Genomic DNA, 18,211 nt, shown 5'->3' on the forward strand with positions numbered 1-18,211 from the left:
AAATAGCTTGAAAGAATGTAACCTATTGACCATGCCTGTTCCACAGAAATATCTTCCCTCTTTATAGTGACTTAATATAGCTTCCAGAATTAAAAATAGCACATAGCTACCCATGTAAATCTTCTCCATTAGCTGTTAGGAAAACATCCTGCAGTGTGCAAATACTGAAGAACCAGCTGTGTACTGTATAACTCCATTATACTCTGCTGCTTTTTTTTTTTTTTTTTTTTTTTGCTAGAAAGTACAGTTAGTCATGACCTGCTTTGCATGCATGAGGATGAAAATGACCTCAGGATTTGGATGGGCATCTTTGCAGGTTTTTTTTTGCCCTCTCCTGTGCCTAACAATGAAAAGGAGTGTTTCCACAGTTGGTCAATGTATCCTATTTTGATAAAGGGATGTTATTTATAATTCTAGTGAATAGAATGCTGTGGCAAGTAGACATGTCTGTTGAAGTACAGTCATGGTGACCTGCAAGATCTCAGAGGGAATGTCTTTTGTCAGCTTTTGTTACTGGTTATCTGCCTTCTCTGTAAGTTATAGTCTGCTGGGGGCATGGGCCTGACAGTCTTTTTGTTTGGATTTTTATATGTTTTTTCACCAAACATAGGGGTTATGCCTCTCTTTTTCATGTGGCATTTTAAAGTGCTCATTGTAATTTAAAAATTAATCAGAATAACTAGTGATATGTACAAAAAAAACCCCACTGTATATTTAATGCATATTTACATAATATGAACGTCTTAATTATATTGAAAATTTCATTAAACTGCTGGGAAATGTGGTTGGATGATCAGGTAAAGCATTTTGCATCCTGAGGAATGCTGCTGTGTAGGCATATGTCAGATACTGCTCAAAAGCTGCAGAGCACAGCTCCTCTTGGGTTGGGAATGAGGGGGAAGACTTATTGCATCAGAATATGAAGGAGGAGAAATACTCCTGCTTGCAGAGCCCAGAATGTCTCAAAGGCAAACGAACTGGATGGCATTACTGTGTAGCACATCTTGGTTTTGGGAGGTACCTGTCATCAGCCAGATAGTGAATTTTTATTTCAGACTTCATGCTTATATCTTTGTACTGCTTAAATAGCATAATGTGTTACTATTAAAGTGATCAAAGTGCTCCAGTGGAACCTTTTGTCCTTCTCAGTGTTGTGTTATGCTAGGAAATGTGTGTTTCTTAATTTCTTGTTATTCTTTTACAGATGGCTGATCTACAGCTCTATAAACTGGATGAATTGGACTGTTTGATCCAGGGCCTCCTTTATGTTGATTCTGTTGGTTTCAATGGCCAACCAGAGTGCTATTATTTTGAAAATCCTACAGATCCTGAACAGTGCCAGAAAAAGCCTTACTGCCTTGATAATCCATATCCTATGCTGCTGGTTAACATAGGCTCAGGGGTCAGCATCCTAGCTGTGTATTCTAAGGACAATTATAAAAGAGTTACAGGATCCAGGTAAATTTACTTTTGGTTTTTTTAATTTTTTTTTTTCCTTCACAACTGAACAGATAGAATTAGAGAATGTGATCGGTAGCTACAGCTCCAAATTGTGCATGTATTCCCATTTCTTTTAAAAGTCTACCAGTAGCAAGGCTGCAAATATCCTAGGATACCTTCAGAGAGAGAATCTGTGTCAGGGAAATCATTGATCTGTTCAACTTTACACCTGCCTTAGCCTCTTGTTGGTGCTCTTACCTATTTCCTATCTCTTGCTGTGAATTGCCAAAATAGAACTGTCCCAGCAAATGAGTGTTCTCTCCCCTGCATTCTGTTTTTTGGTGCATGATACAAAGTTTCTCCTGTAAAATGCACATGATGTAATTACATATCTTCTATTGCCTTACCTAGGGCATATCCTTGCCACAATGGTAGCCATGAGCCATTTCTCTATCTGCAGTATGGACGTATACAAGTTCAGTGGGAGGCATTGGATTTCTTGTAGTTCTGGGTCTTTTTCAAGCACAGAGATTTTGTATCTTTGGTAGACATGCTTCTAATCCTTTCCACTGTGGAAGGAAAAACATGACTGCAGGGTGTTGTTGACTTGTTATAGGTGATGAAATCAGTGCTGTCTTGTGGCTGGTGTGCAGAGCTTTCTACTGTTCAAATAATGAGTATACTACAGCTCTGTGAGTTGTGTTCTGAAAAACCCAATAATCCAAGAGCACAGAATAAACAGTGACCTCTGTGACCTCCTGTGCTTTTTTCATGAAGTGCAAGAGTGGTGTCTCACTGATCCCCTTGTTTTCAGTGGCTCCAGTCTCTGTGACTGCAGGCGCTGCAAATAAGCTTTGTCAGTGGCCAAGAAAGAATGAGGAAGGATGTAGAGATTACTAAGTTGAAGTTCATATCTGTAAGACTGAAAAGTTCAAAGTAGAGCTTTAATGGGTTAGCAACATGTTATGCAGTTAAAAAATCCCTGCTAATTTAATGTAGTCAGTAAATATTGTACTGAGCCTTTACAAAATATTCAAGTGAGTGCTCCTTGCTCAGAGTTCTTTCAGGCAAAGAACATTCAGGGTTGATGCTGGGCTTGCTTTGAAAAGGAGCCAACCAGAATGCTTTCTGCCATTGGCTAGGGGAACAAGGTCTGCCTTGGCTGCCAGCCCTCATAGATTTACCTTTGTTCACTGTTCATTCTTTCCTCAGTCATTTGAGTGCTCTGCTGGTTAATTATTCTTGTGCAGAAAACTTGTTAGAGTGCTACAAATAGCAAAGTGGTATCTGAGGTACTGGATTGGACCTTATTCTTAGCTAACCCTTTAGTACAATTCTCCTATTCAAGGATTAAAGACTCAAGGCTAGTTCAGTTAAGACCACACTTGTGTTAAATAGGAACTCATTGCAGAGTGTCTGCGTTCCCTCCTCGAGGGAGGGGTTCTGAGATGCAGCTGGCACCTGTGTGCAGCATGTTGTCAGTGGCACTCTGAAGGGTTGTGGTGAGAGCTGGGCTGAAGGGACTGTGCTTTTGCAGCCTTGGAGGAGGAACGTTCCTGGGGCTGTGCTGTTTGCTCACTGGCTGCGAGACGTTTGAAGAAGCGCTGGAAATGGCCGCGAAGGGAGACAGCACCAACGTGGACAAGCTGGTGAAGGACATCTACGGAGGGGACTACGAGCGCTTTGGCCTTCAGGGCTCTGCCGTAGCCTCCAGGTGTGTGTTAACTGGGCTGTTTGTAAGCAGGCCCTTGGAAACTTCCTATGCATGCTACACTGAGTGCATCATCCCTGGACTATGCACCGTGTCCATGTGGAAATGTCACTCCACGGGTCATGGGGTTTGTCCTTTGATCTCTCACCTACTTTTTGCTCTTGTTTTTTTAAACAGCTGTAAGTAATGCCTCATATAGTTTGCTTCCATTTAAAAAACCAGTTATTTTAGAAGTGTCCTTACTCATTGTTCTGCCTTTCTAATGAGATCCCTTTTCACATTTCAAATCTGTCACAAATGAATGGTTATCAAATCCAAGCAAAGCTTGCTAAATGATAAAATTTTAAGGGCTTTTATCACTCCTGAATATCTCATGTTAAAAGGCATGATCTTCCTCACACAGCTTTGGTCATATGATGAGTAAAGAAAAGAGAGATTCCATCAGTAAAGAGGACTTGGCCAGAGCTACTTTGGTCACCATCACCAACAACATCGGTTCTATCGCTCGCATGTGTGCACTGAACGAGGTGAGTTATTTACCATGAGCTTAAAATCTTTGGAGACAACATAGTGAGATTAGCAGCATGCAAAAATGCAAATTGCTGACATAGTAGGTGTGTCACTGGCCTTGGTAAATATGCATGTATTTAATGTCATGTTATAACTCTTGTGGCTCGTTATGTGCATGCTTTGATGTAAAGTGTAAGGCTGTTCAAGCTTCAAAGCTACAGAAGAGGGGAGAAAAATTGTCTGTAAATGCCTCTTCAAGGCATTGAGTTTCAGCCTGGAGTGTTCACTTGTTCTCAAGCTGTAATACATAGATATTACCATGTTTTTAATGCTAATTATTACTCTGTTACTTTGTAGCAATTTACAGGTTTTACTATAGCAAGATAGAATTTATTTTGAATACTATTTTGCTTGGATTGTTTCCATAGCAGGGTGGGTTGAAATTGTGTATTGTGTTAAATGTTTGGATAGATGCAAGTTCCATTGCATTGTGTAAGAAAAAGGAAAAATTCAGTTCATTTTCCTTCCTATCAGATGCTTATTACATTCTTTTCATTAGGCATGATAAATAGGGATGGATTGTTCCATCCATGCACTACAGCTTCCAGCAGCTAAAAAAAACCAAATACAAACCCCACCACAAACCCAAACATTCAGGCCCTTGCTTTTATTTGCAGATTTCATCCTTTACCATTATGTGGTAACTAATACCTTTCATCTGCTCTGAGTAGATAATGAATTTATAGAATTTTTTTAAATATGTAGATGTTTTAGCTGCACAGCATTCTGTTGGTAGAAAAAAATTGCTGCCACTTTTATATTTTTAATCAACAACACACAGAGCCAGAAAAATTGATCAAAACAAACCCAAGGAACTCAACAAACTGCAATCTAATCACTTTATTGGGTCCCATCTAGCTTATGGCTTTATCAGAAATAGTAAATAATTAATCACGAGTGCTTTTTGTGGGTGTGGGTTTTGATTTGATTTTTAATCAACCTTTGTTGCCTCTCCCTCTTGGTCTTTCCAAGACAAAAGGTCCTAATGCTTAGTCTCCTTACCTAATAAAAGAGAAGACACTCTTTTATGCATTGCTTCATTTTGTCTTTTAAATCTTTTTATGGTTGTAATTTTAAGGTTGAATTATCAGATCTTTATATGATATTCAGAGTGTCATTGCTCAATAATTTATGTGATGGCATATGGATAAATTTTGTGTTCAGAGTTCTTTTGCTAGCAGTTCATAATACTTCATTTTTGTGAGCATGGAACTCATTTCTAAAAAATCAACAATCTCTCCATGGTGTCATCTTAAAAGTGGCTAATTAGGAGCCCCTATTATTGTGTCTGCATAATCAAGCATCTTTCCCCCTTTCAGTTGTGTCATTTCACTCTTTAAATTTAAACTTCATCTGCCATTTTTCCCTCAGTCGTGGGATATAAGTCTATTCAGCACTGCTATGCTATTCATTTTTAATTTTCTTTTGATTTTGTATGCCATTGTTATGTTTTTTGCTCATATTCCTCTCTGGAGGACCTGATCAGCACAAGTTGCAGTGTATGCCCCTATCAAATGCCACTGGTAACCTTCCTTCATTCTGAAAAGTGGCTGCAGGCTTACTTTTTCTTTCTTGACAATTTGACTCTTTCAGTCAGGATGATTCTCTTTGAGTGTTCTCTTTGCTTTCAGCTTCTTTACAGTGTTGCCTTGTGGCATGGAGTTCAAGCAGCATTGTACAGGGCTATCAAAGCATGGAGAGTTGCAGCAGGGAACCACACAGGAGGAGACAGGCTGCTAATGAAACTAATGCTTCTGAGTCACTGTGAAAAGTTCCTACCATCTTTGTTCTGGGGGCAGGCCTCTTAAAAACTGGTGTGATCCATAGAATTTGGTGGAGGAATGTGAATTGATGTGTTAAATATTCTTCATTTCACAGTGTCAAAGCAAAATTTCTCCAACGCCTGAAGTAAATGATTTTGTAGTTTTAGAGAATGAAAACTTCATTTAGTTGCTTTACATACTATTAAAAATGAAAACATGCAGTATCATTTCAAGTAAGCTAATCTTCACATAGCTTGCTCTTGGGGGAAAAAACCTAATGCTGTCACTCTGCTAAATAATCTAGGCACCTAAATTGCCTTTGGGAGACATGGCTCTTACTTTCAGCAAGCCTGATGAATCAAATCCTCAAATAAGAACTAAATAAATAGTTGAATATGATATTCTTTTGTGGAGCTTGTATGTATTAGATTAGGGTTATGGTAAAGCTCACTTTTAGGTTGACAGAATCAATTTATGCCCTGAAGCATGACTTCTGATAAGTTTTTCCCAATGATTGCAGCTTTAATATTGTGTTGAAAATGACTTGCATATGTGCAGGAAAAAATGAGGCTGGGGAATAAATGAAATGTTCTGTCTGCAAAACTTCAAAGCAAATTTGCTTGCACAAAGTTGGCAATGGGGTAGAAAAATTCCATAGTCTGGAACCATTTGGCCACAGACCCTTTGAAATGGCCTGTCCTAGGCACAGCAGAACTGCATAAAGGAAACTGATCTCCTGGTTTATACTTTCCTTACTTGCAGAACATGTAAGTTTGCATCTGAACAAGCTGCCTTGCAAAAAATATGTACAGGTTTTAATTGTGTTATTGATACAGATTTTGCTATTCAATTATACTGGTAAATAATGTGAATATGCTATATTAAAGCTATATTATAGCTATGCTATACTACAGCTTTCTGCTGCAGGGTAGTAGAACAATTTAACAAGACCCCACAGAGTGAAAGAGTGCATGTCTTTTCCAGGTTGCTGTAATTTGATTAGCTTAAATAAACATGTCACTACCATCTCTTCAGCAGTTTAAGATTTCTGTCTTTCAGCTTTGAAAGTTTCAGCAGTGGACAATTTAAAATTAAATTGACAAGACTCCCTTAAGAGTAGCATTTCAGCTTCTGAAAAACACTAAACTTGTTTTTAGTTCAGATCAGAAATTTAGGAAAGTTTATATTATTAATACAGCTTTTCACCTTGTCAACTCAAGGAATGTTTGAAACAAAATTGAAATTTGCATGTTGGTCTACACTGTTACTCTAGTAGATACAACTAGTACTTGTAGATTCAAAATTTGCAGTAATTTTTATACTCTGTGCTAGGTATTGCTTCTGCTAACAGTAGCTTTGTTTTTATATTCAGAAAAAATCATATGCATGTGAAATTGAAATGTAGATTCTAATGAGTTTTATGCTATGGCATTACAGGAAATTAATTCGTTGTGTATTTGTCCATCCTTTGTCTGAGTTGCTTCAGAGACAAAACTGCTTCAGCCAAGGGTGCAGGGTGCTCTTGGCCATGTTCCATAGCAGCAGTTTGAAATTTAAGAAGTTCTTTTTTTCATTCATAAATTCCTGAGTATCAATGCATGCTGATGTGGCTGCAGGGTCTGAGGAGAAAGATGACTGCAGGGGAATGGTTTCAGTAAAGTTTGTGTGGCTGTGTTTGGTTTGAGGGCAGTCAGGGCTGGCCCTTGCTCAGTCTGCACACCAGTGAAGCAGCTCTGCTCTCTGGGGATGGGCTCTGCAGCCCTGGCCACTGCAGTGAGGATGTCCCCTGGGCTGTGACACAGGCACTGCACTGAGGCTGTGCCCTGGGCTGTGACACAGGCACTGCACTGAGGCTGTGCCCTGGGCTGTGACACAGGCACTGCAGTGAGGATGTCCCCTGGGCTGTGACACAGGCACTGCAGTGGGGATGTCCCTGGGCTGTGACACAGGCACTGCAGTGAGGATGTCCCCTGGGCTGTGACACAGGCACTCCACTGATGATGTCCCCTGGGCTGTGACACAGGCACTGCAGTGGGGATGTCCCTGGGCTGTGACACAGGCACTGCAGTGGGGATGTGCCCTGGGCTGTGACACAGCCACTCCAGTGGGGATGTGCCCTGGGCTGTGACACAGGCACTGCAGTGAGGCTGTGCCCTGGGCTGTGACACAGGCACTGCAGTGGGGATGTCCCTGGGCTGTGACACAGGCACTGCAGTGGGGATGTCCCTGGGCTGTGACACAGGCACTGCAGTGGGGATGTCCCTGGGCTGTGACACAGGCACTGCAGTGAGGCTGTGCCCTGGGCTGTGACACAGGCACTGCAGTGGGGATGTCCCTGGGCTGTGACACAGGCACTCCACTGATGATGTCCCCTGGGCTGTGACACAGGCACTGCAGTGAGGATGTCCCCTGGGCTGTGACACAGGCACTGCAGTGAGGATGTCCCCTGGGCTGTGACACAGGCACTGCAGTGAGGATGTCCCCTGGGCTGTGACACAGGCACTGCACTGAGGCTGTGCCCTGGGCTGTGACACAGGCACTGCAGTGGGGATGTCCCTGGGCTGTGACACAGGCACTGCAGTGGGGATGTCCCCTGGGCTGTGACACAGCCACTGCAGTGGGGATGTGCCCTGGGCTGTGACACAGGCACTGCAGTGGGGATGTCCCCTGGGCTGTGACACAGGCACTGCAGTGGGGATGTCCCCTGGGCTGTGACACAGGCACTGCAGTGGGGATGTCCCTGGGCTGTGACACAGGCACTGCAGTGGGGATGTCCCTGGGCTGTGACACAGGCACAGTCCTGGGCATAGCACGGCTGTGGCTGCAGCACAGGAATTGCTGCAGAGCCAAGGCTGGGCTTTATAAAGCTGGATCAATGCAGGGGGGTAACCCTTGCTAATTCTAGTCCCTGTCCCTGGCAGCCTTTCTGGCAAACTTCTACAGAAGGCTCTTGAAGATGCATTTCTAGGGCTCTTCAGGACTCCTGTAAAAGCTTTTATCTCCAGGATGTGGCCTCCCTCTGAATCTTCTAGATCAATTCTAGTGTCTGGTGGACATCATCTTTTACTCCAATGCAAAATGCAAGTGAAAATTTGTGCTTGGTAAGATAGGGGCATTGTTTAAACACCACACAGAACCACTGCTCTCTATAGTGGTGTACATACAAGTGAAGATGGTCTGTGGCTTTCTCATTGGCAGCCTAGTGCTGATGGTTCAAAAAATCTTCATTTCCTGTGAAAACTGAGTTCAAATGAAATTTGAAACAAAGGAATGCCATACATATCAAGTATTATTATGTTGTCCCCGTTTCACTTGCTTTTTGAAAATGGAGTCACACTCCTGATAATAGATTATGAAAGATGCTCCTTCTCGTCTCTGTGTAATCATTCTCAGATACCCTTCAGAGGTTCTCCATCTGGATTTAATAATCATAGTGATCTCTGGAAAGTTGCTTCATTTAACATGCAAGGGGAGAAAGATGTCTTCAGTGCAGCCATATGCAATTAGAAAAACCAAACACCACCACCAAAAAGCTCATAATCTGAGTCATCTTGGGAAGGTTGTGACATTTATTCGATATTTTAAACAAATATTGGTCATCTATGATAATAGCTTCTCACTTTCTTTTGAATAAAACTCTGCACCTCCCTGCTCCTGCAATGTCTCTTACTTAGTGGTCAGAAACTGCAATATTTTTTGACTTTTCAGTTTTAAGTATTTAAATGTAACCTAAAATTCCCATTTAACTTGGTATTAGAGGCAGAGGTACATGTTAAATGAGGCAAATAATGTAGCTGAATATAATTTTTCTGATATGTTTTTCAAATTCAATTTTACAGAATATCGACAAGGTGGTGTTTGTTGGCAACTTTCTCAGAATTAATATGATTTCTATGAAGGTGCTAGCATATGCTATGGATTATTGGTCCAAGGGACAGCTAAAAGCTCTCTTTTTGGAACATGAGGTAAGGAAATGTGTTGAACTTCCATTTGTAAGTACAAAATTCTTGTAGTTCTTTTTTTGGTGAACTTGAAAGGGGAAAAATGCCATTGCTTTGAATTGAATGCACAAGCCAAGTTCTGCATAAATGTTATTTAGTTTACAAATTCATTTGAAAATACTACTTGTTATCTCCTTGGTTTGATCACTAATCTTGTGATATGTATTGTTAAACATTGCCCATTTCTCTTATTTGCTTTCTGACCCTGATAGCAACAATGTTCATTTGTGTGGGCTGGTATAAGAGAACCTTAAGTATAATTCATTTTTGTAAGCATAATTTTGAGGTGAGTACCAGATGGATAGGTCCATAATGGAAATTGCCCTTCCTCAGTACAGCATCAGTATTATGGTGTTGTAATATTTTTTTTAATAATTTTGGAGAACTATGTAGGACTCTTCCCAGTATCAGGCCCTTTCTTCTACCTAAGGATGATCTTATTAAATCATATTTTAGATAGAGCAAATACTTGGCAGGGCTGACATTCTTTTAGTTGCCTTAACAGAACTGAAAACTTTGTGTTCATGTTATGTCTTATTTTGGAATTTGATTTGTTTTGATTTTCTTTTGCCTTTGTTCAAAGGGTTATTTTGGAGCTGTTGGGGCTCTTCTAGAAATGCTTAAAATGACAGATGATCAGTGATGAAGCTGTCTGAAGAGATTCCTACTGCAGATGCTGCTGGGTAAGAGTGAAAGCCACTACAAGGATGGAAATGAAGCCATTATGGTAGTTCTACCTGCTGGATTTGTAAATAATTTAAAATCCTTTTAGCTGATCTTTAATTTCTGGGTTTTGACCTTATACTTCAGAATTCATACAGGGAATTACAAGATTTTTTTTCTGTACACTGTATTTTATAGGGGAAAAATGTGCAAAGTGGCCAAACATACAGATTTTATGGATTTATTTTAAAAAATGGATACTGTTTAATGTAAGACCTATGATATGAGGCATCTGCTTTTCTTCTGGGGTTTACTGATTAGTGTGGTAATTTTAACTTCATTTAGTAATCACTCTAGGAGATTTTTTTATCTTATTTTCATGACGTTTCATGATTTGTTCTTGGTTTCAAATGAAACTACAAAGCTGATGCATTTTACTGTGAAAACTAGTCATTGATTTTTTTGCCTTCACTTTCCTCATTAGATGAGATACTTTAACCACTGTCTATCAACCCCACCCCCAAAAAAATTTTGCAAATCATTCTGTGGCTAAATGCATTTCTTCAAAGGACTGTGAGGAAGCTTTGTAATAGCAGGGGGTTAAAGATTGTAATTTTTCAGTGGTCATGAATTGCAACAGGAAGAGACTGCCAACTGGTTTTGCAGGGCTGATTCATCTTTATAATAAAAAATTTTAAAGATGATGTGAACTAAAATCTTAATTATTGAATTGACACTAAAATGAAAATCCGTTTCTGATGAAAACCTCTGATCAACATGAAGAGTTCTGTAGTAAAGATGTTATTCACACTTGGTATTAGATGGTAAAGGGAGATTGTCTTCAGTTATTTTTCTGTAGTCTACAAGTTTTAACTTGTTCTTAATTGAAAGCAACTTATAACAGCATTATTTAAAGCCCAGTTACTAAAATTAGAAAAATACTGACTAGAGTATTTTCTGCTTTTAAACTAGTGTTAAATTCCTCTCTAGGACATCAAAATTTGGGTGTTTATTCCAATACAGTATTTTCTACCTTTTTGGATTCATGGACCTCTCTAGATCTTTTTTTCCCAAATTGAATTGAAATCCCTTTGAAATCCATGTACTTAGGTTGCTGCAGAGCATGTATAAACTTGGTTTCCTTAGACACCTTGAGGGCTCACAAATGAGAGGCTGAAAAACAATTCATAAATTATTTTGTCTTGCAGGACTGTATGTGATGTCACAAAGTAAATGACTCATCAGAGGGACAGTATAGAATTCAGTATATTTTTGGAAGGGGGTGTATTTCACTTTTTTAAGTCATTGACTTACATATCTCCCAAATGTTGAAAGATGGTAATATTAACTGAAGTGTTAACTTGTGTGATGGAAATAAAGACCACTACTGTTTTGACAGTTTTAATGTATCTGTGGAATTCATTTCTTGAAAGCAATGATGTGATATACATAACAATTTTATGTGACATATATGGCCACTTATTTACATTATAATCTTTTGGTTCTGGACATGTTTTTACTCTTCATAACAAGGCTTTAGTCTTCGATGCCTTTTGCCAGCTTGAAATTGACTTTAAAGGGCTGTAAACAAAAATATGAGATAATATTAACATACTGAAGTTGATATTTTCTGTAATATTGAGCTTGAGATAAGTGTAGATGGTTCTTCTCAGTGCCTCTATTTTTTTAATAAAGAAAAAAAACTTTGATTAAGGTTATTGGCTAAGTTCTGCCTTCAAATAAAGATTCACTTGTACACGGTTTTGTTTTTTTAAGGAAAACTTCAGAATGTTGAGACGTAACTGTTCTTCTTATAGTAACCAGTAGAGGGAAGCACGACATCAGCCATGTAGCTGCTGGTTTCAGAGAAAGATCCTGTCCTTCCCTCCTTTGTCTGTTTTTGAAGGGAATTTGACATGGGAATGTCACTGAGGTGTTCTTGCATTCTTCATATTTGGAATTGTGAAGGAAGACTATAATGTTAAGTAAACAAATATGAAAAACCTGCTGTTCTTTTGAGATTGAAATCCTCTCCGTCTCAAAAAAAAAAAAAAATCCAAAAAAACCCCCAAATACCAAAAAACCCACACACATGGAAAAAAAACCCTAGCAAGCCATTCAGAGAAATATGTAACAAATTGAGGCTGTGTGGTTAAAGAAGAAAAGCACAATCGTGGTAGCCCTGAAGTTAGCCCTGAGATTCTAGGGACTGTCGGGTAAGTTGATCATAGTTCTAAGAGAAACACAAAATAAAACTTTACCTTAAAAATGCTGATTTGAAATGTAAAGTGTTTAATAGGTGAATTTCTGTATTTAAAAGAATGAGAAAAAGTACTCTGAATTGTATATTACATAAATGAGTACTCCTGGTTGGGAAAAATATTAGCAGACCTTAACTAGAATAGACAGTTGTGGAAAATCACAAAGTAGGAAAAACTAGAGGAAAGTGACACTGTATGTTCAATCTTCCCTTCCTGAGGGAGAAAAGCCCAATTTCTTTGTTGCCTTGAAATCCACAGTTGACTACTTTTTTCCCATCAGTACCATCATGTGAATCTGCTGTAACTTGCTTCTTTACCTTCAGACTTGGCCTGCCTCCATTTATCCCAGCTCTTTGTTTCCTCCTCCATGTCTCCCTTCTGTAGTTAAAGTATTGGATAAATGACTGTGGTTGATTTCTGGCACTGTTACAATATTTTTGCCTTAGGGGAGTACTTTGGGGCATTTTCTGAGAGCATTGGTGTTGTTTTGAATTTTTCTGCCTGTGTTTGGTGTGCAGTTGGTGTCTACAGTCACTTGTTGGAAGGGGTTCCCCAAGGTGCCCCACTTCACCAGTCATCCAGAGGTATCTAAGGAGTCTGAAAACATTCTTGCTCAACTATACAGATAAACCTCTACTACAACTGGTATGAACTGGAAGTTTGTGCAAGCAAAGTTCAACTCCAGCACTATCCAAGAGTATTACTGAGAACCTAGAAATATCCAGATTATTGGATCTTTTTTGTTTTGCAAACGGTGAAGTTGAAGAAGCAGACTTCCCTAAGGGAGATCAGCGAGTCTGCAGATTTAGTATGTGTTGAAAATACTTGTTTTGCTATAAATTGAAAGAGACCAAGCTTTGTAAATCTAGCTTCTGTTTCTGAAAATGGTAAGGTAATTATTCAGGTAAGTTGGAGCAGAATGAGTCAGACTCATTACTCACAATTGTCATGGCCTCTTCTTCTTTAGCACTTGAATGCTTGTTCTTGAACCACATGCTACTCTCTTCATTTTCTCCCCACCACCACCAAGACAGCCCAATTTTAAATGGTTTTGACAAAAAGTCTAATTGCATCCCCTAGGAAGAAGGGTCTGTGTTCTAAAGTAAAAATTTTCGACTAAAGTATTGGGGGAAAATCCCTAGTGCTGGATGAAGAGAAAGAAACAGCTGAGAGTATTTACTTTATCAGATTGGATAGAGAAGGCTAGCATGGGGTACATGGGGGCAGTACAAGAATCTGACTTCTAGGACAAGTGGGGTGCTTGCAGTTCATTCCAACCTCAGCAAAGCTGTCCTGGTGTTTCACTGTTATCAGCACTTCTGTTCCCATTAGACTGTCACAAGATACTTACAAGTGATTTTTGGCAGGACACAGCAGAACTTTAGAGATGGGAGAACCATATGGGGTTGAATTGATGACAAAATAAACATCCATGATTGTTTCCAGTTGGATGAGGAGTTCTACTGGGTTCTGTTTTTAAAGCACAAGGTGTCTTTGAATTTGGAATTAAATGTAACACAGGCTATGAAAAACACCACGGTCTCTTTTGTGTCTTGGTACCTGGAATGAAGGTGGGTAAACAGCAGAAGTGGCATCATGTTTTACTTAAAAACAGGGAATGATACATTGTTTTAAGTGGTTTTGCTTATTTTATTGTGATGATCTGTTCACTTCCACCTTCAGAAGCATCTGTCCAAATTGACAACTTTGTCATTTTCCAGGTTTTTGAGTGGGTGACTCATTCATTTCTTTTCAAACTTAAAAGTTTGTGTGAATCTGGGCATTTAATACAAAGCAGAAGTTGCCCTTGAGCAAATGCTGACGTACCAAAGCAGCCTTGGCAGTGCATGTACAGAGAAGAGTTAACCCAAGTTATCAAGATTTCCATGTATGCCCATCCATGAAGATCTGGTCTCAGCCAACCATGTTACCACTTTCTCATATAATATGTTAGGATTTTTTTTTCCAAAATGGCATGCTTCTTTGGGTTTAAAATCTTTTGTGAGATGAACTTTTCCTTGCAAGGGAATGCACATTTTCTGTTGCATCCTTAAAAGCATCAGGGCGCAATGCTTGGAGCAAGAGTCTCATCATGGGCAGACACTGGTTTGATAATGCATTTGTCACAACAGACAAATCAGTGCTTCAAGCAACAAGATGGTGTGGCCACTGGTGTGCTGTGACTTGGTCAGGGGATTTGTTTTGCATTAATGTGTTAACAAATTGCACAAAAATAAAACAGCTGGTCTCGGTTTGTAGGAGTTTCTAATGCATATGCTAGATTAGGTGGAAGTGGAAATACCTGTGTTTCAGTAAGGATGAAAAAATTAGTATCTCAAGCCCATAGGAAGGATGCTGACCAAAATGCTTTCCTACAAGGTTTTAGAACAGCTGCATCAGTTAGAGACTGCGATGGAAATATTTTCATGTAAGGTAGTAAACCATGACCAAGCTGTAGATGTAGTACTGAGCTGGGATAGTGTTTGCTGTACCTGCCCCTCTGTCCTCCCCCTGGCATTGCCCCACGGACAGGCTGGCTGTCACAGGAGGCAGTGGAGGCAGCACAGCCAAGGTGGTCTGTGAACACCAGTTTTGTGAAATGCACTAGTGCAATGTGGGCAAGGCAACTGAAGCTGTGAGAGGCTTCTCTGAAAAGATTGGATAGGCTTCACCTGGAGATAAAACCTTACTATTGCTATTGATTTGAACAGTGAGAACACTCTCTTATTTTGAAAATTGCTCTTACTCTTTTTATATTTTAAAAAGTACCTGTGAAATAATGCATATTAATTGAAAAACCCCTAAACAAATTAATTCAGCATTTTCACAGTTGGCTGGCTAAATGAATCACAAAATGCTGAGTGTACTTCAAAAAAATTTAGTTCCTTTTAGTGGAATCGTTTTGTTTTTTGAGCAACCTCACCCCTACTGCTATTTGAATAAGTAAACAAAAACATGCTGTTCCTATGTCCTAAGCATGGAGCATGCTGTTACCCAGCTAGCTTTCAGCATATTGCACTTGGCTACAAAAGGCTGTGCACAAAAAATCCAGAAGTATTTACAAGATAAACCAAAAACAGTCCCAAATTCCCAGTGTTTGTCACTTCTGTTTTAGCTTAGAAAATAAATTTTCTGTTCTCTTCAATTATAGGTTTGTAGACTTCTCTCCAGCAGATTTGCCTGTGCAGTGTAGCAGCCCTCAAGCATCATTGGTTTGCCTCTTAGAAGGGAGAAAAGCAGTGCAAGGAAAGCTAAAGCTGCTTCCTGATGGTGGCTGCAGGCTGACCTGTAACACACTTCACACTGCTCGTTTACACCTAGGGCAGAAAACATTCAGGAACTAAATTTCTCTCCACTACTTGCTCTCATCACGTAAGAAATTGTATTTCAAAAAAATTAAGCAGAAAAGGCACCAAACCCTGCAGACTAATTGACTTTTTATTCACTGGACGAATCGTAGAGGTCAGCTAGTCAAGAAGACTTCTTTTTTCAATTTCTAATCTTTTCCTCCTCAGTTTGGAGCTTGATTTTTTGAAAGTGCCATGCATCATATCTCTGTTCCAGCTTTCCTACCTGAAAGGCAATTATAAAAGCGCCTTTGTGAGATTTTTGTGAACACCTGGTTCCCAGCATTATGGGAATTTGCTTAAAGTTTCGTTTTATGTATGTTAATATAAAGTTCTAAGACACCAACTCTGGCATTATAAGGCCCCTGATCAGGCTGGGAGCAGAAGAGCTGTTCCTGATACTGCTCTGGAGACTATTGGCTGTGGGTGTGAGACAATGTAGAAGTTTGTCCTGTGTGTGGAGATTGTTAGGCAATTAAAATATCTTTAATCACAGAAGTGTAAGAACCGGCTCTTGCTTTTCAAGCCTATTGCCTTACAGACCCAGTGGAGGAGAGAGGGTAATTTAGAGTCAGTTCCCTTTCAGTCCCTGACCATTCCATTTCCCCTGCTGTGCTAGAAAGCAGTGGTCTATGACTGGAACTCAGTAGAGGGGAATTTGGGACACACACACACAAAAATAGGCAGAACAGCAGAGAACTGTTTTAAAACACAAACAAGAAAACACTGTACTAAAATATGATTCAGGCTTGAATCAGAAATCTGTGGCTGAAGTTTGTGTCACCAGTTCCCAAGTCAGCAGCAGTGGCAGGAGAGCAGCGAGGTGGTGTGGAATGCTGCTGCCCTGTGCTGCCAGGGCTGGGCTGCCTCATACTGAAATGCAGGGCCATGGATAATCAATGGTGTAATATTTACCAAAATATTGGGCTACTCAGAGCAGATAGCTTATTTTAGTTAGCTCTGGCTTAGGCCTCTGTCTGTACATGCATAACTCACAGAGAAAAAAGCAAATGAATGGGGGGAAAAATTGTTGTACCAAGCACAGGTGAAAAAAATTATCTGCAGGATTCTGTGTTGCATAAGTGCCCCTGGGACTAATCTGGTACATCTCCAAATAAAACAGAAATCTTTGATGCTTGTAACTTTCTGTGTGGAATGACAATAGTTTCTGTGTTTGTTAACTCTGTAAATGTTTGCTGTAGATGATATCAATGGGAATATTTTATTTGAAGTAATGTATTAAAGTTGAAACCACAGAAGCTTCTCCCTCAGCCTGTGAACACAACAAATACAACAAATAGGTAGTAAAAACTGAATTGAAAATAGTGCTAGGTGCTAAGCTGTGTATTTTACAGGTGAGCTGGAGCCAAAACCTGTCCAGAGGTGCAGTATACCCCAGGCTGGGTGGGAACTCTCTCTGAAAGCCCCAGCAGCAGTAAACACCAGCCAGAGTTTTCTCTGAGGTGCAGAAAATTCTTGCCAAAGGACTCGTTTTCTGTGCTGTGGAGGTGTGAAGAATTGGTGGTGGTTTACTCTTCTTTTACTTGGTTTTGTGTGATGATTTGGTGAACAGGATAAAGACCTTCAGGCCTTGATCCCCAATTCACCCTTCTTTAGCTCGTGCATTTCCCTGAGGGCTGCTACAGGCAAGACTGTTGATGATGAGCAGGACAAGCTGCCAACACCATTTCTTCTGAGAGCACAGCAAGCCATACTTGCCACCCAAAAGAACAAAGCCATAATGCTATGAAAAGTTGTAGAATGATGGAAATTATTAGGTCTCCTCAGACTGGAGACATCACAGCCTATATTTGGTGTCAGATTCCTGTATGGATTGAAGTAGCCCAAGCTTCTGGTCCACAGTTAGGTGAATATGTAAGAAAAGCTGGAATAGCTGTGCAAAGTCTGCTTCCAAGACTAATTCAAATTTATTATTCCCATGCTGTGAAAAATTCCAATGTCTAATTAAGTTTTTCTTCTGATGGGAAATTTCCAAATGTCTACATTTCATTTCACTTTCTCCACCAAAATTAAGCCTGCTAGCAAGGAAACCTAGCAGGCTGCCAAAAACAAGTCATTTGAAATAGAAGGGTTTTTTTAAAGCTCCTGCATTTCTACAGCCAAATTTTGTTAAATAATGTTTCCCTAGGACATTTTTAGTGATGAATCTGTGTTTTCCAGTGAAAAATTACTGTACTTGCTAGCTGGAATGCAGATCTTTGTAAAATACGTGCATATAAATGTGTTCAGAAATTTTACAGTGTGTGCTTGGAGCAAGGACTTCATGACATGCGGATAAAGAGTAACAAGGCAGAAATATGGAAGTTTGCAATCAGTAAAAGGAGATAAATCATCCTCTTGTTCAACTAATATTCAGTATTGATCTGCCTATACTTATTTCATATCGACAGAGAGGATGCTTCCGCCAAAATTTCCCAATATTCTGAAGATGATG

The 18,211-nt window shown here is 39.8% G+C and overlaps 1 protein-coding gene across 6 annotated transcripts in view; it reads left to right on the forward strand.

The window, feature by feature from the left end:
• PANK1 (pantothenate kinase 1) overlaps window positions 1–11,553 on the forward strand; it is a 35,459-nt gene extending 23,906 nt beyond the window's left edge. For 5 of the 6 annotated variants that reach the window (XM_059477140.1, XM_059477138.1, XM_059477141.1 and 2 more), the window contains 5 exons: window positions 1,205–1,458; window positions 2,978–3,154; window positions 3,555–3,678; window positions 9,324–9,449; window positions 10,069–11,553. In XM_059477140.1, coding sequence (XP_059333123.1) covers window positions 1,205–1,458; window positions 2,978–3,154; window positions 3,555–3,678; window positions 9,324–9,449; window positions 10,069–10,128 — 741 coding nt within the window. In that variant the 3' untranslated portion in view covers window positions 10,129–11,553. The remainder of the gene's footprint in view (window positions 1–1,204; window positions 1,459–2,977; window positions 3,155–3,554; window positions 3,679–9,323; window positions 9,450–10,068) is intronic. The other variant, XM_059477139.1, reaches the window with a different exon arrangement.
• Window positions 11,554–18,211: the final 6,658 nt, after the last annotated feature.

Source organism: Ammospiza nelsoni, chromosome 8 (assembly GCF_027579445.1).
Source record: "Ammospiza nelsoni isolate bAmmNel1 chromosome 8, bAmmNel1.pri, whole genome shotgun sequence".
Lineage (NCBI taxonomy): Eukaryota > Metazoa > Chordata > Aves > Passeriformes > Passerellidae > Ammospiza > Ammospiza nelsoni.